This window comes from Callithrix jacchus, chromosome 5, assembly GCF_049354715.1.
Source record: "Callithrix jacchus isolate 240 chromosome 5, calJac240_pri, whole genome shotgun sequence".
NCBI classification, from domain to species: domain Eukaryota; kingdom Metazoa; phylum Chordata; class Mammalia; order Primates; family Cebidae; genus Callithrix; species Callithrix jacchus.
The window spans coordinates 67,412,780-67,438,302 of NC_133506.1; the positions used below are offsets into that span (position 1 = coordinate 67,412,780).

The following is a 25,523-nucleotide window of genomic DNA, read 5'->3' on the forward strand; positions in this document are numbered from 1 at the left end:
CACCTCAACCCCAAGTACTTGGAACTACAGGCATGAGCCACTGCACCTTGCAAGTTTTTGTATTTTATGCGTGGTCAGGGTTTTGTCATGTTGCCCAGGTTGCTCTCAAACTTCTGGGCACCAGTGATCTGCCCGCCTCAGCCTCCCAAAGTGCTGTGACTACAGGCATGAGCCAACATTCCTGGCCAAAGAATTACATTCTATATATTTCATAGGTAACTAACTGTTAAGTCAGTAAAAAAGAGTTGAGAACCTTTTCAGTGTTAATAAGAATAAAAAATACATATGACTACAATGCTAAGTTATTATTAGATAATAATTTGCCAATAGTTGCACACTGAATTAGTGATCATTGCAGTTGAGTATCACAGTTTCCGGTTTTCTCATTCTTCACTCATTTATTCAACAACCATGTGCTAAGGTACTAGACTATGACAAGCCCTAGAGTTACAAGATCAAGATGATACAGTCCACCCCTCACCAATCGTATGCTATAACCTGAAAAAGTAAACAAATAGGCAGTTTCCATGCCAAGTCATAGACACCCTGACAGGTATAAAACAGGGCACTATTAGAACATAGGAGGGACACCTATCCCAGTTTTGTCTCGATATTGTAGGCTTTTTGGTGGAGGCATGGTTAGTGGATGCCTGAAGGACATGAAAAAAAGATTGGCAGTGAGAGCCAAGAAGCAAGCACAAAGAGCTGGAGGTGAAGGAAGAGCACCGGGGAGTTCTGTGCAGTCCAGTTTGGCTGGATGCTAGAACAAAGGGGCAGAATACAGTAAGTGGTCAGAGCTATGCCTGAGGAACTTGACAAGAACCAAATGAACATGGCTGTGTATATTCCATGAAAAGGAATTTGGAACTTTTCCTGAGGGCAAAAGTAAACCAATGACACTATAAATGACTGGGGATTTAAAGTGTTAACCTCTCAAGCGACTGCTTACAAACTGTACCTGCCTCAGGTTACTAGATGAGACTGGGGTGTTTTGGCCTTAAAAATCACTACCAACGGCTGGGCACGGTGGCTCATGCCTGTAATCCCAGCACTTTGGGAGGCTGAGGCTGGCCGATCACCTGAGGTCAGGAGCTCGAGACCAGCCTGACCAACATAGAGAAACACCATCTCTACTAAACATACAAAATTAGCCAGGGTGGTGGTGTATTCCTATAATCCCAGCTACTTGGGAGGCTGAGGCAGGAGAATCGCTTGAACCCCAGAGGCAGAGGTTGCGGTGAGCCAAGATTGCACTCCAGCCTGGCAACAAGAGCAAAACTCCATATACTTACTTACTAACTAACTAACTGAATGAATGAATGAATGAATGCCTTTCTGAGTTGGCTGTGGGTTTGGGGTACTCCCTGAGCGATCTGTCCTGTTCCAAGATGCTCCAAAGAATTATGAAAAATATGTGGCTCCCCATGAAGCCCAAGTTTACCAGAAGATTTGGGTAGGAAGGGGGCTGATGGGCTTCATCATTTATAAAATCCTGGCTGCTGATAAAAGCAGCAAGGCTGCAAAAGCTTCAGCGCTGCTCATGGTCATCAGTAACCAGCTTTACTTGGAGTACACGTGAAAGAAAATGTCAGTCTGCCTGTAAATTTGAGCAAGCTGTGTTAGATGGGGAGCGTGGAACATCACTGTATACGCATTTCAACTGTTTACTTCATGGCATGAATGAATGCATCTGTGAGATGCACAAAAAAAGAGAAGTGGGGAAAGATCTAAAATCTACACCCTATTGTCAAGTTAAAAGAGCTAGAGGAGCAAGATCAAATTCAAAACCTAGCAGAAGACAAGAAATAACTAAGATCAGAGAAGAACTGAAGGAGACAGAGACACAAAAAAACCCTTCAAAAAATCAGTAAATCCAGCCGCTTGTGTTTTTGAAAAGATCAACAAAAGAGATAGACTGTCAGTCAAACTAATAAGAAAAAAAAGAGAGGAGAATCAAATAGATGCAATTAAAAATGATAAAGGGGATATCACCATTGATTCCACAGAAATACAAACTACCAACAGAGATTACTACAAACACCTCTATGCACATAACAGTAAATCCAGAAGATTTGGATAAATTTCTAGACACGTACACCCTCCCAAGACTAAACCAGGAAGAAGGTGAATTCCTGAATAGACTGATAACAAGGTCTGATGCTGAGGCAGCAATTAATAGCCTACCAACCAAAAAAACCCAGGTCCAGATGGGTTCACAGCCAAATTCTACCACATGTACAAAGAGGAGCTGGTACCTTTCCTGTTGAAACTATTCCAAACAATACAAAAAGAGAGAATCCTCCCTAACTCATTTTATGAGACCAACATCATCTTCATACCAAAACCTGGCAGATACAAAACTAAAGAAGAAAATTTCAGGCCAATATCCATGATGAACATTGATGCAAAAATCTTCAATAAAATACTGGCAAACTCAATGCAACAGCACATCAAAAAGCTTATCCATCATGATCAAGTAGGCTTCATCCTGGAGACGCAAGGCTGGTTCAATATATATAAATCTATAAATGTAATGAATCACATAAACAGAACCAAAGACAAAAACCACATGATTATCTCAATAGATGCAGAGAAGGATTTCCATAAAATTCAACAGCCCTTTATGCTAAAAACTCTTAATAAACTAGGTATCGATGGAACGTATCTCAAAATAATAAAAGCTATTTATGACAAACCCATAACCAATATTATACTGAATGGGCAAAAACTGGAAGCATCCCCTTTGAAAACTGGCACTACACAAGGGTGCCCTCTCTCACCATTCCGATTCAACATAGTATTGGAAGTTCTAGCCAGAGCATTCAGGCAAGGAAAAGAAATAAAGTGTATTCAATTAGGAAACGAGGAAGTCAAATTGTCTCTATGGGCAGATGACATGATTGTATATTTAGAAGACCCCATCGTCTCATCCCAAAATCTCCTGAAACTGATAAGCAACTTCAGCAAAGTCTCAGGATACGAAATCAATGTGAAAAATCACAAGCATTCCTATACACCAATAACAGACTTAAAGAGAGCCAAATCATAAGCAAACTCCCATTCACAATTGCTACGAGAATAAAATACCTAGGAATACAACTAGCAAAGGATGTAAAGGACCTCTTCAAGGAGAACTACAAACCACTGCTCAAGGAAATAACAGAGGACACAAACAGATGGAAAAACATTCCATGCTCATGGTTAGGAAGAATCAATATCGAGAAAATGGCCATACTGCCCAAAGTAATTTATAGATTCAATGCTATCCCCATCAAGCTATAGTGACCTTCTTCACAGAACTGGAAAAAACCACCTTAAACTTCATATGGAACCAAAGAACAGCCTGCATAGCCAAGACAATCCTAAGCAAAAAGAACAAAGCTGGAGGCATCATGCTACCTGACTTCAAACTATACTACAAGGCTACAGTAATCAAAACATCATGATACTGGTACCAAAACAAAGATATAGACCAATAGAACAGAACAGTAATCATAACAGCATGGTACTGGTCCCAAAACAAAGATGTAGACCAATGGAACAGAACAGTGGCCTTGGAAGTAATGCCACACATCTACAACCATACTGGACAAAAACAAGCAACGGGGAAAGGATTCCCTATTTAATAAGTAGTGTTGGGAAAACTGGCTAGCCATGTGCAGAAGGCTGAAACTGGACCCCTTCCTTACACCTTATACAAAAATTAATTCCAGATGGATTAAAGAGTTAGTTTAACTAACTCTAGAGAGTTAACTCTTTAAGAACTAACACTATAAAGACCCTAGAAGAAAACCTAGGCAGTATCATTCAAGACATAGGCATAAGCAAGGACTTCATGACTAAAACACCAAAAGCAATGGCAACAAAAGCCAAAACTGACAAATGAGATCTAATTAAACATAAGAGCTTCTGCATAGCAAAAGAAACAATCATTAGAGTGAACCAGCAGTCAACAAAATGGGAAAAAATTTCAGCAAGCTACCCATCTGACAAAGGGTTAATATCCAGAATCTACAAGGAACTAAAACAGATATACAACAAAAAATACCGACCCATCAAAAAGTGGGCAAAAGATATGAACAGACACTTTTCAAAAGAAGACATTTATGTGGCCAAAAAACACATGAAAAAATGCTCATCATCACTGGTCTTTAGAGAAATGAAAATCAAAACCACATTGAGATACCATCTCATGCCAGTTAGAATGGCGATCATTAAATCTGGAGACAAATGCTGGAGAGGATATGCAGAAATAGGAACACTTTTACACTGCTGGTGGGAGTGTAAATTAGTTTAACCATTGTAAAAGACAGTGTGGCGATTCCTCAAGATCTAGAAATAGAAATTCCATTTGACCCAGCAATCCCATTACTGGATATACACCCAAAGGATTATAAATCGTTCTATCATAAAGACACATGCACATGTATGTTCATTGTGGCACTGTTTACAATAACAAAGACTTGGAACCGACCCAAATGCCCATCAATGATAGACTAGAAAATGTGGCACATATACACCATGGAATACCATGCAGCCATAAAAAATGATGAGTTCATGTCATTTGCAGGGACACAGATGAATCTCGAAACCATCATTCTCAGCAAACTGACACAAAAACAGAAAACCAAACACCAAATGTTCACTCATAAGTGGGAGCTGAACAGTGATAACACATGGACACAGGGAGGTGAAGATCACACACCAGGGCCCGTTGTGGAACAGGTGACTCGGGAAGGTATAGCGGCGGGTGGAGAGACTGGGGAGGGATAACATTAGGAGAAATACCTAATTAGGTGATGAGTGGGATGGAGGCAGCGAACCACCATGGCATGTGTATATCTATGTAACAATCCTGCAAGATCTGTACATGTACCCTAGAACTTAAAGTACAATTAAAAAAAAAAAAAGAAAAAATCACTACAATAACCCTGAGAACTTGATGATGCCTTTGTTTTCTGAGGATGGTTTCTGTGTGCTGGCTGACAGTCCCATAGGGATGGCAAAAGAAAAGTGTAGAACCTGACTTCTCGAGCTTTTTTTTCAAGCTATGGAAGGTGATAATTCATGAGGCATAAGTATGCTCTTCATTATACATGTTCGAGTTTTCACATCATTAGATGTGTGTAAGAGGGAATATTTAATGTAGGACCTGTTAACCGAAGAATGAAAAGGGATGTCATTTGCAGTTTATTTCACACATATATTACTTAATCTAAATTTAATTTATAAATTTTGGTAATGGCCAGCTGCGGTGGCTCATGCCTGTAATCCCAGCACTTTGGGAGGCCAAGGCCAGTGGATCACGAAGTCAGGAGTTCAAGACCAGACTGGCCAAGATGGTGAAACCCTGTCTCTACTAAAAATACAAAAACTGGCTGGGCATAGTGGCAGGCACCTGTAATACCAGCTACTTGGGAGGCTGAGGCAAGAGAATTGCTTGAACCCGGGCAGCAGAGTTTGCAGTGAGCTGAGATTGTGCCACTGCACTCCAGCCTGGGCAATAGGGTGAGACTCTGTCTCAGAAAAAAAAATTTTTTTTTTGGGTAACTTACCTATTACTCCTGCTGAATGTATTTCTTTATCCAGCTTCTGCTGCATCTGAAATAAGTCAAATATTATTTATAATGTTTAAGAAGAGACCTTCTTATGGTAAGAAGTATCAATTACAAAATGTGGCCTTTATATAATACTTTCAGAGACTAGACCTAACTTCAAGATTGCTTTTTAAAAAATCACATAAATTCATATTTTAAATTTAGGTAAAGGAAAACATATATGTGTTATGCTGTTTAATCTCATAAAAGCACAATTAATATTGGTCTGTTGGACAATGTCATTTCAAAAATGTGAGGTTTTCCCTTATTAATACAGAGGTTAAACAAGTCAACTCATATTTTGCAATGAGTGCATTACTTTCCCATTCTTATCAAAACTCTGCCCTTCATAAAAGTCTAATCAGTTTTTCACTTTAATGAATAGTTCCTTAAAATGAATGCTCTAGAATTAGAAACTAGGAAAACAATATAGTCATTTAACTGCAACTTGGATTTTGCAACTTTGATTTCTTTTCAGAAATTAGTACCCATTTTTGAAGCATCTGACAAGTTATAGTTATCTACTTAATTATGAAAGGTGTGGGAATATTTCAAACTTATTGTCAGTGTCTCTATCTAGAGTGCTCTCATTAAATCTTTTGTAGAATAGGCACTCTCTCATTAAAGGCCCAGAAAGGGTCTGAGATGGTTTGTGGCGAGAATGATAATGATATCTAATGCCTTTATAAATTTTAGGTGTCAATTTTTTTTTTACTAACAGGTTAACCAATATTTTGAGCCTCCTTTCCATAACATTTCTGTGACAAAAAACATTATAAATAGGCTTTACAGAGTAAGTAACATTGTGACACGGTAAAAGCCCCGTGAAACTGCATACCTCAACTATACCTCGGCTTTCTGTTGAAACTGCTCTCTGTAACCCTGATGTGACAGGCGAGCAGCCCAAACCCACGCCATGTTGGCCCCTGCAACTTGTAATAAGTAACTAAGGTCTGTAATTTCCACCCTACCCAGACGATGTGTAAACTAATGCTTAACTTCCATGAACCACTTAAGTAACAATCGGAATGTCCGAAGCCCCTCACCCTCACCCCTGCCCAGGAGGTGGTTTACAGAATGTCCAAAGTCCACTGGCCCTGGGAACGTCCAAAGCCCCTCGTCCCCTTCCCTGCCCAGGAGGTGGTTTATGGGCATAAAAGGTCTTGACACCCTCCTTTCGGGGCCACGGGTTGAAGAGACGTGAGTCCTCCTCCGTGGCCACCAGCAACAAAGACCCTGCAATTTGGCATACTTTTGTCTTGGCGTTAACTTTCTGTTGTCGCTCTGGTATAACAACATGACAACAGCATTACCAGCCAGGCCTTATAAAAGAAGTAACTCAATACCAGATAAAGGGGGAGCCTTTCTTCAAAGAACCCCTAGATATTGCCACCCATAAGCAGTATGTAAAAGTACATTTTTACATGACTCAAACTAAGAACCTACTACTGTAAAGTTATCTTTTCTCCAAAAAACTCTTCTGCTAAATCTTACCAGTGTAATAGATTGTATTATTTCTTTCTACCCCATTCACAAATACTTTCGTACTACCTCAATTTGGTTAACATAAAAATGAGATATTCTCCTTAACAAATTGCTTACTTTTATACTGAAGAAATCATAACTCTGTAGAGGAGAATACTTCTGTATAACAACTTCAAATAAAGGTCATTTTATCTTCAAACTCTTAGAAATAAGTACATGGTAGAAGTCTCTGCCCCTTTCCACTCCCGGAGTGGCTTCCCCCTGCACCAATTCTCTTCCAGCCTTTCCCTGACCCTTGACTATTTCACCACATAAATGACAGTGGAGGGCAACAGCCTTTGGGAAAGAGATCCCAGGTCAGATGTGAAAGCAGAGGGAAAAGGGACAGACCCAGGACACAGGGACAAAGTGCCTCTGGGACCCAAAAGCTTAGGAAAGGGGTCTTGAGTGTTGATGACTCCAGTTTTTTCCTAGCCAGTGAAAGGCCCCAAAAAATTGAGAAAAAATAGTTCCTCAAAAATCTTCCCTTGCATCTGATCTGCTTTTTATACTCTCTCATCACCATCTTGTAAAATGATACATTACCTCACTTTTCTGTTAAGTACTGTGAGCAGAAAAAATACCTTGGGCTCCAAAATAACTAAGCTAAAGGGAAAACTCAAGCTGGAAATTGCTTAGTGAAAACCTGCCTCCCATTCTATTCAAAGTTACCTTTCTGCTCACTGAGATAAATGCATATCTGACTGTCTCCTTCAGAAAGGCAAATCAAACTCAAAAGAATGCCACTGTTTCTCTCACCTATCTGGAAGGAAGCCCCCTCCCAACTTCCAGTCTTCCTACCTTTGCTTCAAGTTGTCCCACCTTTCCAGACTGAACCAATGTACTTCTTACATATATTAATTGATGTCCCCTGTCTCCCTAAAATGTATAAAAACAAGATGTGCCCCGACCACCTTGGATACATGTCGTCAAGATTTCCTGAGGCTGTGTCATGGCATGTATTCTCAACTTTGGCAAAACAAACTTTCTCAATTAACTGAGGCCTGTCTCAAATTGTGGGGGTTCACAGTACTAATGAGAACATTATATCGGCATCATGCTTAACAATTTACAGATATATTTAACATTCATTTTCCTTTTGTACCCAGTGGTACAATTTCATGACTGAAGCATCTGGATGCTAATCATCTTATTTGTTTTTCAGAAAAAGAAAACCTAAGCAAACAATATCATTAAAAACCTCAGCTAGCTGGGCTCCTGAAATCTATGTATTAAAACAATAATTTAATGCATTGCCTTTTAAGCTATTTGGCTGCAATGCTGTCTAAGAAACCACAGATTTGCTCTTCTGTGATATGTTAGGACATGAAATAGCCAGGTAAACACAACAAGGTCGAGGCCTCATTCCATGTGGGCCTATGCTAATTTTCTGTGCATTAAGAAAATCATAAAAACACACCAAAAAAAGCCAGGTATGGTGGCTCACACATGTAATGCCTGGACTTTGGGAGGCTGAGGCAGGCAGATCACAAGGTCAGGAGTTCAAGACCAACCTGGCCAATATAATGAAACCCCATCTCCACTAAAAATACAAAAATTAGCTGGGTGTGGTGGTGGATGCCTATAATCCCAGCTGCTTGGGAGGCTGAGGCAGGAGAATCGCTTGAACCCAGGAGACAGGTTGCAGTGAGCCAAGATTGCACCGCTGCACTCCACCCTGGGCAACAGAGCAAGACTCCATCTCAAAAACAAAACAAAACAAAACAATAGGCTGGGCATAGTGGCTCACACCTGTAATCCAAGCACTTTGGAGGCCAAGGGGGGGTGGATCACCTGAGATCGGGAGTTCAAGACCAGCCTGACCAACATGGTGAAACCCTGTCTTATAAAAAAAATCAAAACAAAACCCAATAAACAAAATAACAACAACAACAACAAAACCACTGAAACTATAAGCCAATGTGCATTGACAGAAATTTAAAAAATAAAAATAAACACAAAGAAAACTATTTTTTTTGTTCATACAAATGTTTTATGGATTTTGTAATTTTTGTAAGAGGCAGAATCTTGCTATGTTGCCCAGGCTGGAGTGCTACAGTGTTACAGAACAATCATTACACACTGAAACCTTGAACTCCTGGGCTCAAGTGATCTTTCTGCCCTCAGCCTCAGGTGTAGCTGGGATTACAGGTGTGTGCCACTGTGCTCAGCTTTTATAATTTTCCTCCAGTTGAAAAATGGACAAATATTAGACAAATACCTTAATCTGAGTTAAGCATAGTTGAACTCCTTTTTTTCTTTACCAATTCTATAATTCACACAGCTTGTCATTCTTGGATCCATTTTGAAATCCTCAGAAATAGACTTACTCTGAGTGAAACTTTTACAGTCAAGTGAGCATAGAAAGTCAACACCAAGACAAAAGTATGCCAGATTGCAGGGTCTTTATTGCCGGCGGCCACGGAGGACTCACATCTCTCCAACCCGTGGCCCTGAAAGCAGGGTGTCAAGACCTTTTATACCTGTACAACCACCTCAGAAGTGAGGGTGAGGGGCATGGGTGGGAATGAGGGGTTTCAGACATTCTGAGGGATAGTAGATTCTGTAAATCATCTCCTGCGCGGAGATGAGGGTGAGGGGCTCCGGACACTCCGAGAGCCAGGGGACTTCTGATATTCTGATTGTTACTTAAGCAGTTCACAGAGTCAAGATAAGCATTTGTTTACACATTGTCTGCGTAGCATGGAAATTACAAGTCACAGGGGCCAAGATAACGTGGGTTTGGACTGCTTGCCTGTCACATTTGGGTTACTGAGAGCAGTTTCCATGGAAGGCTGAGGTATGGTTGAGGAATGCAGTTTTATAGGGCTTTACCATGTCACAAAACACGTGGCTGAACTAAAAGGTTCCTGTTACTGGTCCAGGGGAGATGTCCATGTGCAGCTTTACATGGCATTTGGGGTAGAAAGAATAGAACTGATTCTGTCTGGTCACATTTGCTACTGAAGGACTCTAGACATCACTGCCACCTTAGTCATAAAATCAATTAGTAAGACCATGCACATCAAAGTATACCTTTGTTAAAATCTAACTTAATTGTGGTTTTAAAAGAAATTTAAAATGTGTCAGTTTGGTTACTGAATCAAGTTAACAAAAAAGTAATCTCCTGTGAATGAGAGCTCCAGGGATTCAAAAATCACTAAAATTTCTGTCTCTTTATTAACAGAGATAATTATTACCTTTGCTTACCACACACAACACAATTAAACAACTGAGTATTTCAGCAAGTAACATGCCAGAATTATATCAGAAATCTAAACACCAAAGGAAAAAAGATAATATAACTAACCCTCAACATGAAGCTCTCCATGCTCTCATCTGAAGACCTGCTTTCTCTTCCAATATGTCTTCTGTTGAGACCTTCACCAAGATTTCCAACAGAAGGTGACACTAGGAATGGCCTTGTAGTAGAAGCAGTGGCTGGATATCTGGTCTTCTCTTTCTCCGCAGTAAGCTGGGCACTGACCTCTGCTGTCATCTCCATGGTTCTATGAAGGTTACAAAAGACAAATGCTTAGTATTTCATTTTTTCCTAAATGATTCCTAAATGACTTCAAGTCTTCCAGAAGTTGCCATAAGAGTAAATGGAATATACTGTAAGCCATATTTTAACTCTGAAAATGTATTAGAGCATGCCTACTATATCCAGTTATAGTTTTAACATTGGTCTAAAGAAGTACATCTATTTCTAGGGGGAACAACTACTTGTTTGTTGGAAATCCCCCTAGAAATCATGTTGTACTCCTTAAATATATACAATAAATCATGTTGTACTCTTTAAATATATACAATTAAAAAGCTAAAAGAAAAAAATAAAAGCTAGAAATATTTGTATTGAGTAAACTAGTTGAGATTTTTAAAAAACTATCAGTCAAAGAGATTTTCAAACAATTGTTTTTACCGCCCTTGTATATTTCACCCATTATCTGGAAAAAATTGAGCATTTGGCATTGAGGAATCATTCAAGGAGACTTTCCCTAGGGGAGAATAAGACGGCTGAGATCGAAGAGAGCTAAAGCACCATCGATGACCGCTGTGGCCCATGCATCAGAGGTGGGGCCTGCCCTTTCTGTCTTCCACACACCCCCTCAGGCTGACAGAGGTGCTTTTTTTTTTTTTACCACTTAGTAATACGTCCATTTAACCCTATGTTAATCATTTTGTACTTCACAAGTGTGTCTTTACGTAGAGTGGAAAAACTACACAGGACGCTTCTTCTCAAGGCGCCCTCTAACAGTCAAGTGAAGGGAATTTACTCAGTGCCAGAATGTGCCCAGAGTTGTCATACTTGACCCAAGGTTTCAGCTGCCATCTTCCAAAAATTAATTAAATTCATTAATATTTTGAATTAAGGGAATACTGACAATTTTTATCATGATATCACTGTCTAAATTATGAAGCTTCACAAATATTTAGCGGAATCCCTAATAGATTGGGTTAACTATACAAGAATATTAAGGGGTTGGGGGGAGCCACGTAAAACCAACAACAGGAGTGACATGAACTGTCCTGGACTAAGATTTTAAAGGTCAAGTTCATTTACTATTTTCTATTTTACTTAAAGTTTAAGTTCATTTACTATTTATCATTTACAATATTCAAAAATTGTACAGTCTAGTTAGCTTTCACTTCCCGCACATCTCATGAACCTGTCTCACTGGAAGTTATGCTCTGGATGGCAAATTAATGAGCTTAACTTATTTGCTATGATTCTGTATACTGACTTGCCTTCTCAGTCCACTTGACAAGGATCTTACAAAATTTATTCCTTCTACGTAGATATCCTTATATCTTTCCAATTCAATTTTACTTTCGGCTTGCGAAGTTTTTACTCTGGAGAGCTCAGATTGCAGGTCTTTGATTGTGAGTTCCATCTGGGTTTTTTCTGCGGTAATATCATTCACCCTTTGCACTAACTGTTCTAACTGTTCCTGAGGTGCTGCTTGAGTCTAAAATTAATTAAAAGGGAACATTTTAAAGTAATTATAACCTGAATAATTACTGTGCATTTGTTTCCTTTTGTTTGGAGTCAGTTATTCAGACAACAATTTTAAGTACGTGAAGAAAGAAAGAAGCTCAAGCTTCACATATTTATCATCAGTATCAACTGAATTAACGATTGATTCTGAGTTGTACAACAATCCTCCAAACAATGACAGAAACAAGTTAAGATTTTAAAATGGAACCATGTAACTTAAAAGCAGTTCAAGAGTATGGTATAATTTCTCAATCACAATTTTTTCTTTTTTTTACTTTTTCTATTAGTCTTCTTTTATGCATACTGGCCTTAGTAATCAATGATTTTCTAGTGAGAATTCTTATTATGGAAGATCAATTTAGTTAGAAGAATGATGGAAACTAAAATATTTAAAGGGAGAAACAGATATCACCTTCCTTCTAGAAGTCTGCCAAACAAATTGCTGTAAGAAAAGTACAGAAAACATATACGATGGATATATCCGAGATAGAATCTGCAGCGAAACGAATGAAAGCACATTGCAGACAATTAAACCAACCTGCAAGGAGAGACTGATTTCCTTTAACGCTTCTACTATCCGTCTTGATCTTTCTTCAATCGGCACCTCATACTGTTCAGCTTCACCACGTTCTAACATACTTACCTCCATATAACTTTTGAGATTTACTATTTCTTGTTTCCGCTGCTTATTTTCCTCCTCTAGTGTTTGACATTTCCTTATTAATGCTTTCACAGAGAATAATGTCTGCCGAAGAACTTCATTATCTGCGTCCAGATCTGGACATCGTGAAGGTGCAGTTTTCTGTGCTTCTGTAAGGTCATCCTGCATGAGTCAAAAAACAATATACTTTGGTAATGAAGAAGGTAGACAGAGGCCGGGTGTGGTGGCTCACACCTGTAATCCCAGCACTTTGGGAGGACGAGGCGGATGGATCACCTGAGGTCAGGAGTTTGAGACAAGCCTGGCCAACATGGAAAAACCCCATCTCTACTAAAAGCACAAAAATTAGCTGGGTGTGGTGGGGGGTGCCTGTAATCCCAGCTACTCAGGAGGCCGAGGCAGGAGAATGGCTTGAATCGGGGAGGTGGAGGTTGTAGTGTCCAGAGACAGTGCCACTGCATGCTAGCATGGGCAGAAAAGAAAAAAAGATAAAAGAAAGTAGACTGAGAATGTTCTAACACAAAACTAATCATTTTTGAAATGAATTCAGTTGCAATAAAATATTACGTATACTCTTGTAGATTCATAAAAAACAGACCATTGGATTACTCAGAAACTTAAAAACAAAGTTAAAACCACCAGAATTTTGGGAGTGTGAATTACTTCTACCGTTGTGGAAGACAGTGTGGCGATTCCTCAAGGACCTAGATAGAAATTCCATTTGACCCAGCAATCCCATTACTGGGTATATATCCTAAGAATTATAAATCGTTCTATTGTAAGGACATATGCACAATAATGTTCATTGCAGCACTGTTTACAATAGCAAAGACCTGGAACCTACCCAAATGCCCATCAATGATAGACTGGAGAGGGAAAATGCGGCACATATACACCATGGAATATTATGCAACCATCAAAAATGATGAGTTTGTGTCCTTTGTAGGGACATGGATGAACCTGGAGACCATCATTCTCAGCTAACTGACACAAAAACAGAAAATGAAATACCGCATGTTCTCACTCATAGATGGGTGGTGAACAATGAGAACACATGGATGGACACAGGGAGGGGAGCACTACACACTGGGTCTGTTGAGGGGAATAGGGGAGGGACAGCGGTGGGTGGGGAGTTGGGGAGAGATACCACGCAGAGAAATGCCAGATATAGGTGAGCGGGAACAAGGCAGCATATCACACTGCCATGTGGGTACCTATGCAACTACCTTGCATGTTCTTCACATGTACCCCAAAACCTAAAATGCAATAAAAATAAATAAAAACCACCACCAGAATTCACAAAAATATATCCTTTACTTTCATCATTTTTTCCACATAACATTTGGATTTGATCTTAGACTTCTGTTTTTCTATGATCATTTCATGGCTTTCCTCCTTAAAATGGCTCTAAGTCACCCCCATAGCACAAGTCTCTTAGTCCTTTAACCCAATGTCATTCCCGTAATTTGCATGGAAGTTTTAGGGGTGTCATATTAAATTACTTGGGCCTCAGTCAAGACATGGCTCCCATAATAAGACTCTGAAAATAAGACTCTAATAAATCTTGAAAAAAGTGGATTCCAGCACCACAAGCCTCTTGCTGAACTGCAAATGTCTTAAGTTAATTTGAATTACATTTCAAGGAGTAATGACACTTGGTATTAAGAAGCAATCACATCTCCCAGTATAAAAGTTGAATGGCATGATCCGTACCACTTTTCTGAATAAAAATGCCTTAATTTAGTAAGTAGCACAGTCTTGTAATTCATTGCTGCTTTACACGAAATAAGAGAGCACATTAAACGATGACAACGAAAAATCTCCCTGAAATTTCCGTGGTGCTGAGTTGGAAAGAACTGCTTTCCTTTAGAGGAAATGACTAGGACTCTTTTATTTTAAAAAGGTAAGTGAAGTGGTGGTTCCGAAACATCTGCAAATTGCTTGCCACTTCTCCCATGACATTCCCTCTCCTGAATACAAGCTGGCATTAATAACTGGCTTCTCGTGAACATAATGTGGCAGAACTGCTGTGTGACTGCTAAGGTTGGGTTACAAAATGTCATACAGCTTCCACCTGACTCTCTTTCTCTAGGGACTCTAGTGCTTCAAATGTAGCCACCACGCTGGGAGAAAGCCCAAACTACATGGTGCATCCTCATGTAGGTGGGTGTTTGAGTTGTCTTCCCTACCTAATGTCTGCCAAAAGCAGCTTCAAATGCCACAAAGGTGAATGAACAAGCCTTTAGATGATTCTAGTCCCCAGCTTTAAGACACCTCAACTGATGCCAAGTAAAGAAAAAGTGAGCTGGCCCCACTGAGCCTTGCTTATAACTACAGCTTATGAACAAAATAGATGTTTTGAGACACGACATTTTGTTACATACCAAGAAGTAACCGATACAGATACGGACACTGCATATAGATTGCATAATAACAAAAACTACTAAAACATGTAGGATTACCCCTGGACCAGGAGCTAAGCAGAAGTTAAAAGGACCTACAGAAGAATAAGCATGAAAACAAAAAGAGTCTTAAAGCGACTGTGAGTGGAAGCCTGATGGTCCTCGAAGAGGCTGGTAGGAAGGGTTTTAAGGATAGTGAAGAAAATGATAGTGGAACCCGAAGGAAAGGACACTGTTACTACACAGCTGCTGAAAGTAAAACCAATGCAAGAGATAAGCTAAAGAAAGACTACTGCATATAAAGCAACCAGCACTTTCTGGGTTTAAGTATCTGTTTCCTTTTTATAGCCTTTCCACATATCAGAGTCCCAAATACAGACAGTCCTTAACTTAGCATGGTTCAATTCAACATTTTCTGACATCGTATAATAGTGTGAAAATTATATCGGTTGAGTACACCTCTTAGCTTAAGGGGGTGGCTGCATAAAAATAAAGTCACCGTAAATGGAATTTATTGTAAATGGAAAACCTACTCCCAAATTCTGACATTTGCAATTTATAATGGTCCACAAATTTGCAAATATCCTACATAACAAACGCAAATGTCATCCAGGCATAACCCCATCCTAACTTGAGGAGCACCTGTATTGCTGAGATAAACGGTCTCTGGGATAAAATCGAATCCAGGGTGGCCAGGGAACACCATCCGAAGGTGAAGCCAAGATTGTGACTATAAGACCCTTTCTTAAGACCTCTGAAAGATTTAAGGTGGTTCCTCAAATTCCCTTAAAGATCTTAAGGGTATAAACATCTGAAGGCACTGTCTTACTCAGCCTCACAGGAAGTGCAAGGTGAAGGGCTTATCTCTAAGAGATCTGGACATGTGGTTTTTCCAATGACAAGAACCCAAGTAAAATTCACAGCACTCTTAATTATTAAGAGAACTGTAGTAACAATAGCACTGCTTGCTAGCGTGGATTAAAAGACAGCAAGACAGTAAAAATGAAAAGAGGCCTTAGAACCTAAGAAGTTCTATGGGGAGGAAGCTGGCTGAGAAAACGACTTAGCTGAAAACCCAGGTCACTGCTTAAGAAAGGATATAACAAAGAGCCAAGAAGGTACTGTAAAGAGCCACAGAGGATGGCTCCCATGAAGTCCAAATCAAAGAAGCAGAAGTACACGACAGGCTGTATTTCAGAATTGCTGTGGTGTAGTATTTCCTTTGTGACTCCCATTTTCTCTCTGTTCAATAGGAGGGTCCATGGCAGTTTAGGAGAATACTGGGTGGGTGAGTGGTAGATAACTTGCCTCTTTAGTTCTTAAGTCTTTGTGTTAACAAGAAATACACTCACAGGGTTATACCACAGAAACCACAACCCCAGGGTGAATCCCTACCAGACGTGGTAAAGACAGGATATTGTGCTTCAAGCCTGAACCTGCTGCCATATTAACTGCGATGTGTGTGTGAAGTGGGGGGTAATAATTAGAAATGAGTGTGTTTTTCAAGTGGTAGAAAATTTTAAAATTATAGGGTCGATTGTGCATGTTTTAAAACATGGCTATACCTTCCTTAATATGCACAGCACAGACAGACATCATCGAGAAGGCTGACAGAACGGCCAGCACTCACCTCCTTCAAAAAGAAAAACCAAAACAGCAAGTAGGTAAACATAACTTGAGGAAAACATCAAAGAGAACACACTGGAATTCAGCAGGAAATTGATGGGGATCCTCTGAAGACAGAAGGAAAGAGAACTGAGGTAGCCAGCCCAGCCAGGATTATCTCAAAGCCAGGACAGATTCCCCCAAATCCCTTGCCCCACAGCACCCTATACTTGTGGAAATAAATTGTCACCTAATAGCCCACCAGGGAAACTACTCTAGGTCAAAGGGATCCTAAGTGGGTGCTCTCCAGAGCCTGGGAGCCACCTGACTGCCACCACTGCCACTAACAGCAGGCCTGTGCTCTTCAGTGGCAGTGCTGTGCATACCTGTGTATACCTTTAGGAGCCCTGAGGACTGGCCCACTCAAGTGTACCATGCCGGAGCCTGAGAACAAGCCTACCGAACCCACCAGGGCTGGTGCCCATGTGAGCCATATGAAAGCCTGAGGACAAGGTCACTTTGCTTGCTGCTGCTGTTGTTGCTGCCAGTGCTCACATACACTGTCCAGGGCCCTGAGAAGCAGCCCACTTCACCCAGGCCTGCGTGTATTTACCCAGGCCCCGTCTACCACTACCACCAAGGACAGTCCCACTGCCCCACCGGTACCTGCACATGCCGGCCAGGAGCATGAAGACAGGGCTACCTCAACAGCCACTGACAAAGGCTCTTGCACGTCCCTTTAGTGAGCCTGTGGACAAGCCTGCTCCACACACTGCCAAAGGAATCCCCCTAAATGTTCCTCATAGAGGGCCAGAGAGAAATGCCCATACAGCCTGCTTTCATCACTACCAGTGCCCATGCATGTGACCAAAGAATCCAAGGTCAGGCCCAGCTGCTACTGTCATCTCCAGTGCCACAAGTGTCACCAAGGTCCTTTGGGCTGGCCCATGACTGCCACTCTGATCCCAGCACACACCACCTGGAGGCCCAAAAGCCAGCCTACTCAGGCACTCTATTGCCACCAAAAACTGACAAGCCTGGTCTAGTGCTGCCAGTGCTAGTACTTTGTGTGGGCCACCAATGTGCCTGAGGACTGGCCTGCTATCCTCCCCATCACCATCAAGGCCTCGCCACAGCATCCCAAATGACTAACAACCATACCATAAGCCACTGAGTAACTTACAAATACTGATGCTCATTACAGCAGAAGAAAGAATAAGTATGTGGAGACTACACCAATGCACCCACCCATCATCAATGCCAGAGCACCATACTTAACCAACAACATAGATACATCTACAGAAAAAAGTCAACCCCTAAAACTTGATGAAGTGACTATTATACCAGCTACACAGTTATCAATATTGAGGACACAAGCAGCATAAAAAATCAAAGAAACAAGACACCTCCAAAGGAACACGGTAATTCTCCAGTAACAGATCCTGAAGAAAAGGAAGCCTATAAAATTCAAAACAATAAGCTAAAGGAAACATAGTGAGATACAGAATAATATAAAGGAATCAGGAGAGATTTCTGATAGGAAAGATAGAAAATACAAAGTAATCAGGAAAATGATTTATGATCTAAATCAGAAATTCACCAATGAAAAACATAGCATTAATAGGAACCAAACAGAAATCCTGGAACTGAGAATTCAATACATAAAATAAAAACAACTGAGAATGTTGGTAATAGACTAGATCAAGCAGAAGAATGAATTTCTGAACTTGAAGAGAGGTTTTTATATGAGGTCAGACAAATAAAAAGCAAAAAGAAAAAACAAAGTAAAAAGAATGAAGACAAGCCAGGCACGGTGGCTCATGCCCATAATCCCAGCTCTTTGGGAGGCTGAGGCAGGCAGATCACCTGAGGTCAGGAGTTCAAGACCAGCCTGACGAATATGGTGAAACCCCATCTTTGAAAATATATATATAGAAAAAAAAAAAAGAATGAAGACAGTGTATGTGATATATGGGCCATGATGAGCCAAAAATTTTTCAAAAATTGGGAGTTGCAGAAATAGAAGAGAGGGGAAAAAACACATAAAACCTATATAATGAAATAATAGCTGAAAAACTCCCAAGTGTTGTGAGAGACGTCAACATCTAGATACAGACATCTCAAAGATCCCCAAAGAAATACAATTTTAAAAGTCTTCTCTGAGGCACTTCAGAGTCAAATTTCAAAAGTCAAAGACAAAGAACAAAAGAAAAACACCAAGTCACATACAAGGGAATTCGTATCAGACAGACAGCATGTTTGTCAGCAGAAACCTTAGAGGAAAGGACACAATCAGATGATATATTTAATATGTGCGAAGAAAAAGACTGCCAGTCAAGAATACTGTATCTAGCGAAGCTATCCTTTAAACTGAAAAAGAGGGGCCAGGCGCAGTGGCTCATGCCTGTAATCCTAGCACTTGGAAAGGCCAAGGTGGGTGGACTGCCTGAGCTCAGGAGTTCAAGACAAGCCTGGGCAATAAGGCAAAACCCGTCTCTACTAAAAATACTAAAAATTAGCCAGGCATTGTGGCACATGTCTGTAGTCTCAGCTACTCAGGAGGCGGAGGCATGAGAATTGCTTGAAACTGGCAGGCGAGCGGAGGTTGCAGTGAGCTGAGACCATGTCATTAAACTCCAACCAGGGCAACAGAGGGAGACTGTCTCTCCAACAAATGATAAATAAAACTGAAAAACAAATAACATCTCAGACAAGCAAAAGTTGAAGGGATGCATCACCACTAGATTAGTCCTACAAGAAATGCTCATAGGAGTCCTCAATCTGGAAGCAAAAAGACAGTGTCTACCACCATGAAAATAAAAAAACGCTAAGATTCACTGGTAGAGCAGGTACAGAAAAGCAAAAGAAAAAGGAATCAAACATTGCTACAGAAAACCACCATATTATAGAGGTAAACAGTAGAAGAAGAAGAAAGGAACCAAGGATAGATCCAACAATCACTAAACAATAAAATGAAAGGAGTAAGTCTTCACCTATCAATAAAAACCTTGAATATACGTGGTTTAAATTCATCCAACTAAAGATATAGATTGACTGAATGGATTACAAAAAGACTAAATGATACGTTGGCCACAAGAAACTCATTTCACCTGTAAACACCATAGACTGCAAGGGAAAACATGGAAGGATATTCCACGCAAATGGAAACCCAAAGCATGCAGGAGTAGCTGTATTTATATCAGACAAAATAGAGCTTAAGTCAAAAAAATAAATAAATAAAAGAGAAAAAGAAGGTCATTATATAATAATAACAGGATCAATTCAGCAAGAGTATACAACAGTCATAAAGGTATATGCACTTAACACCTGAGCACCCAGATCTATAAGGCAAACATCACTGAAACTAAAGAGAGATAGTGCCCAGTACAATAGAAGATGAGGACTCCATCACCTGACTTTCAGCATTGCAAAGATCTCAACAGAAAATCGACAAAAAAACATCAAAATTAACCTGCACTGCAGACCATAGGGACCTAGCAGACACTTACAGAACATTTCATTAAAAAGCTGCAGAATACACATTCTTCTCATTAGCACATAGAAAATTCTCCAGAATAGACCATCTACTGAGTTTACAAACTCCTAGGAATCAAGTATCTTCTCAACAACAATGGAATAAATACAGAAATCAATAACAAGGACAAAAATTTTGGAAACTGTGCAAACACATGGAAATTAAACGGCATGCTCCTGAATGAACTGGGCCAATCAATAAATTAAGAAAAAAAATTTAAATATCTTGAAACAAATGAAAATGGGAAAGAAACCAACCCCTATAGAAAGTGACAAAAGAAGCACTAAGAGGGCAATTTATAGCAATTAACAGCTACGTCTAAAAAAGAGAAAGACTTCAAACAAGCAACCTAACAATGCACCTTAAGAAACCAAAACAGCAAGAACAGACCCGAAACTCAAATGTAGTAGAAGGAAAGAAATGATAAAGGCAGGGCAGAACTGAATGAGGTAGAGTAAAAAAACAAAACCAACAAAACATCCTTCAAACTGGAAGACGGTTTTGGGAAAAGATAACTGCTAACTATATTAAACAAGAAAAAAGAGAAAAACAAAAAGAGAAACAGAGAAGGAGATATTAAAACCGATACCAAAGAAATACATGGGGTCGTGAGAGACTACTGTGCACAACTATATGCCAACAAACTGAAAAGCCTAGAGAAAATGGATACATTCCTGGAAATGCATAACCAGCAAGAACGAACCAAGAAGAAATGGAAACCTGAACAGAACAATGAAAGGTTATGCAATTGAATCAGCAGTAAAGTTTCCCAATAAAGAAAAGTGTAAAACTGGATAACTTTACTGCTGAATTCTATTAAACTTTTAAGGAAAAACTAACAGCAATGTTTTGCAAATTACTCCAAAATCTTCCTACTTCATTCTAAATGTCAGTATTACTATAAGGCCAAACCCAGAGAAGGACACACACAACAAAAGGCAACTACATGTCAATATCCCTGAAGGACACAGTCACAGAAATTGTCAAAGAAATCAAGGGGATCCAAATTGGAAAACAGAAAGTCACACTGTCTCTCTGTGCACATAAAAGAATTCAGCAAAGGTGCAGGCTGCAACATCAGCATACAAAAAATAATGCCAATGACACGTGTAACCTTTCTATACACGAATAATCAACTAGCCTAAAAAGACATCAAGAAGGCAGTCCAATTACTTAAGCTACAAAATAATAAAATACCTCGAAATAAAGTCAACCGAAGAGATGAAAGACCGCTACCAAAAAAACTACAAAACACTGATGAAAGAAACTGTAGCAGACGCACACATGGAAAGATACTGCATGCTGGGCCCGGCGCGGTGGCTCAAGCCTGTAATCCCAGCACTTTGGGAGGCCAAGGTGGGTGGATCACGAGGTCAAGAGATCGAGACCATCCCAGTCAACACGGTGAAACCCTGTCTCTACTAAAAATACAAAAAATTAGCTGGGCATAGTGGTGCATGCCTGTAATCCCAGCTACTCAGGAGGCTGAGGCAGGAGAATTGCCTGAACCCAGGAGGCGGAGGTTGTGGTGAGCCGAGATCACGCCATTGCACTCCAGCCTGGGTAACGAGAGCGAAACTCCGTCTCAAAAAAAAAAAAAAAAAGATACTGCATGCTCATGGACTGGAAGAATATTGGTTACATGGCCTTATTCCTGAAAGCGGTCTACCAATTCAATGCAAACTCTATTAAATGCCAATTTCTGATGTTTTTAGGGGGAGACAAGATGGTTACCACATGCAGCCAGGAATATCAAGTAAATTATCACACTTTTAGCAGGTCTTTGGAGAGAAAACACTGAAATGAGGTAAGTAATGCAGGCATCAACGTTGAAGAAGAAATCTGGGAAGCCTGCACAGGGTCACCAAGCACTAGGACTACACCCCAGTCCAGAAACTAAGAAGGGAGTGAATGAAGGAACTATACAACACCACACACCCACACAGGAACTCTGGGATACTAGCTACAAGAGATCCCCGGACCACACAAACATCTAAATTGGCAAGAAGAACTGCCTGGAGAATAGGCAGAGGCAAAGCTCAAACCTGCATACAGCCCAGAAGGTTTTGCATCTGGTGCAGCTGCAGCAAAACACAACCACAGGCACCCATCCGGCAAGGCTCTCCATCTTGCTCAGAGTGACTCTAGCTCCTGCTTACTGCCAGGTCAGTAGACAGCAGGGTCACATTAACCATGGGACTGTGGCATATCTGGTTTGTGTACCTTCTTGTCCATCAGCCCCTCCCAAGGCACCTGCCTGGCTACTCACTCAAGAGTAAGCACACAGCGCAGCCTCCACTGCCCCATCTGAGTGCTTTTCCAGAGGCCTGGGAGCAGTTCAGCCCCCAACCCCAGCACAGCCAATGCTCAACCCCATGGGACCAGAAGACAAAGTCATGAACCTGGTCTTGATACCCCCAGGGTTCAAGCACACTGCTCAAGTATACTGAGCTGGTATCTGTGGACTGAGCTCAAGCAGAGGAGGAGCTTCCTATCTCAGAATGCCGAGAAGAAGAAGGCCCGAGTTCATCTGCCACTGTGGGAGCCAGGTGTGCCTCCCTCTACAACAGCAGACCCCAGCCTTTTTGGTGCCAGGGACTGGTTTAGTGGAAAACAATTTTTCCACAGATGTAGGGGGTATGGATGGTTTTGAGATGAAACTGTTCCACTTCAAATCAGGCATTAGATTCTCATAAAGAGCACACAACCTAGATCCTTTGCATGCACAATTCACACAGGGTTTGTGCTCCTGTGAGAATCTAATACCAGTGCTGATGTGAAAAGAGGTGGAGCTCAGGTGGTAATGCTCATTCACCAGCCCTTCCCTCACCTCTCGTTGTACGGCCCAGTTTCTAGCAAGCCACAGACCAGTACTGGTCTGCCACCTGGGGGTTAGGGACCCTGTTCTACAAGACCTGCCAAGGAAGGGTGTAACCTGTCTGTCCACGGCCTCTGCCTGAGGGAGCCCACAGCCTGAAAGCACTAACAGTCCAGTGATCTGGGTGTGGAGGGCTAGGGGACAAAACTACCTAGTTGGACCTACCCTAGGAGCAGACACTAGAGGGAGGCCTGGTTGGGTTAGTGAGATTTATATGCTGTAAGAGCAATAGCAATTACAGGTGTACTCATGTAAGAAAATCACAAAACTTTCAACTTAAAGAATAGAGATTAATCAAGTGTTGCAGGTTTATACAATGTATTAAAAGTATTCACATTGGATCTTTTTAAATAATAAACATCCATGTGTGCTTAGTGTGTGGATACCAATCATTCACATATGATGAGGGGTAGAAAACCTGAGATTGAAGCAGGAATGGCCTCGAGAATCAGACCTCTCAAACACTGAACTGCGAAGGAAGAGGTGTTTTTATTACTACTACTATTATTATTATTATTATTATTATTACGGCCAGGAGCCAGGTGACAATTTGTCTAAATGACTACACTCTCCTAACAAAGAGACGCTCTGCCTTAATATAGGCTTATACTCCAGATATTACACATGAAAGAATCTTAGGTTTCCAGCCTTAGAAATTACCAGTGAAAGGGTCTTGGGTTTACAGTTTTAGAAAGCACATATGAAAGGGTCTTGGTCGATAAAGGAGTGGGATGGGGTTTTGATCTTGTTTAAGTAAAAGCAATGTCTTCTGGAGAGATTCCCCCACACCATGCCTGCTATTTACAGGAACGTGATTTAGGAGGCCAGTCAGCCATCCTTTTTTTCCTAATGAAATGCAGTGTGGAGCTCAAGGGGAAGGTGATCCTAGATGCCTGGGTCTCCTTGTCATGATGATGCAGAAAAACTCTCAAAGTGACCCCAGGCACACTAAACCCTTTAAAAGTGAACCCCAGGCAAACATAAAATCAATTAGCAAGACCACGCACATCAAAGTATACCTTTGTTAAAATCTAACTTAATTGTAGTTTTTAAAGAAATGTAAAATGTGTCAGTTTGGTTACCTTTACTGAATCAAGTTAACAAAGGAGTAATCTCCTGTGAATGAGAGCTCCGGGGATTCAAAAATCACTAAAATTTCTGTCTCCTCTTTATGAACAGATAATTATTACCTTTGCTTACCACACACAACACAATTAAACAACTGAGTATTTCAGCAAGTAACATGCCAGAATTATATCAGAAATCTAAACACCAAAGGAAAAAAGATAATATAACTAACCCTCAACATGAAGCTCTCCATGCTCTCATCTGAAGACCTGCTTTCTCTTCCAATATGTCTTCTGTTGAGACCTTCACCAAGATTTCCAACAGAAGGTGACACTAGGAATGGCCTTGTAGTAGAAGCAGTGGCTGGATATCTGGTCTTCTCTTTCTCCGCAGTAAGCTGGGCACTGACCTCTGCTGTCATCTCCATGGTTCTATGAAGGTTACAAAAGACAAATGCTTAGTATTTCATTTTTTCCTAAATGATTCCTAAATGACTTCAAGTCTTCCAAAAGTTGCCGTAAGAGTAAATGGAATAACTCTAAACCATATTTTAACTCTGAAAATGTGTTAGAGCACGCCTACTGTATCCAGTTATAGTTTTAACATTGGTCTAAAGAAGTACATCTATTTCTAGGGGGAACAACTACTTGTTGGTTGGAAATCCCCCTAGAAATCATGTTGTACTCCTTAAATATATACAATAAATCATGTTGTACTCTTTAAATATATACAATTAAAAAGCTAAAAGAAAAAAATAAAAGCTAGAAATATTTGTATTGAGTAAACTAGTTGAGATTTTTAAAAAACTATCAGTCAAAGAGATTTTCAAACAACTGTTTTTACCACTCTTGTATATTTCACCCATTATCTGGAAAAAATTGAGCATTTGGCATTGAGGAATCACTCAAGGAGACTTTCCCTAGGGGAGAATAAGATGGCTGAGATCGAAGAGAGCTAAAGCAGCATCAACTACCGCTGTGGCCCGTGCATCAGAGGTGGGGCCTGCCCTTTCTGTCTTCCACACACCCCCTCAGGCTGACCGAGGTGCTTTTTTTTTTTTTAATCACTTAGTAATACGTCCCTTCAACCCTATGTTAATCATTCTGTACTTCACAAGTGTGTCTTTACGTGGAGTGGAAAAACTATACATGACGTTTCTTCTCAAGGAGCCCTCTAATGATCACAGTCAAGCAAAGGGAATTTACTCAGTGCCAGAATGTGCCCAGAGTCGTCGTACTTGACCCAAGGTTTCAG

General features: G+C 40.5%; 1 protein-coding gene across 9 annotated transcripts in view; it reads right to left on the reverse strand.

Annotated features, from left to right (window-relative positions):
* LOC100387850 (coiled-coil domain-containing protein 144A-like) overlaps window positions 1-25,523 on the reverse strand; it is an 84,027-nt gene that overhangs the window by 11,243 nt on the left and 47,261 nt on the right. For 6 of the 9 annotated variants that reach the window (XM_078372517.1, XM_054255726.2, XM_054255725.2 and 3 more), the window contains 5 exons: window positions 24,502-24,700; window positions 12,659-12,943; window positions 11,871-12,091; window positions 10,432-10,630; window positions 5,556-5,601 (listed from right to left, as the gene is read on the reverse strand). In XM_078372517.1, the coding sequence (XP_078228643.1) occupies window positions 5,556-5,601; window positions 10,432-10,630; window positions 11,871-12,091; window positions 12,659-12,943; window positions 24,502-24,700 (950 nt within the window). Of the gene's footprint in view, window positions 1-5,555; window positions 5,602-10,431; window positions 10,631-11,870; window positions 12,092-12,658; window positions 12,944-24,501; window positions 24,701-25,523 lie in introns of those variants that run through there. The other 3 variants (XM_035299478.3, XR_008481473.2, XR_008481472.2) reach the window with 3 other exon arrangements.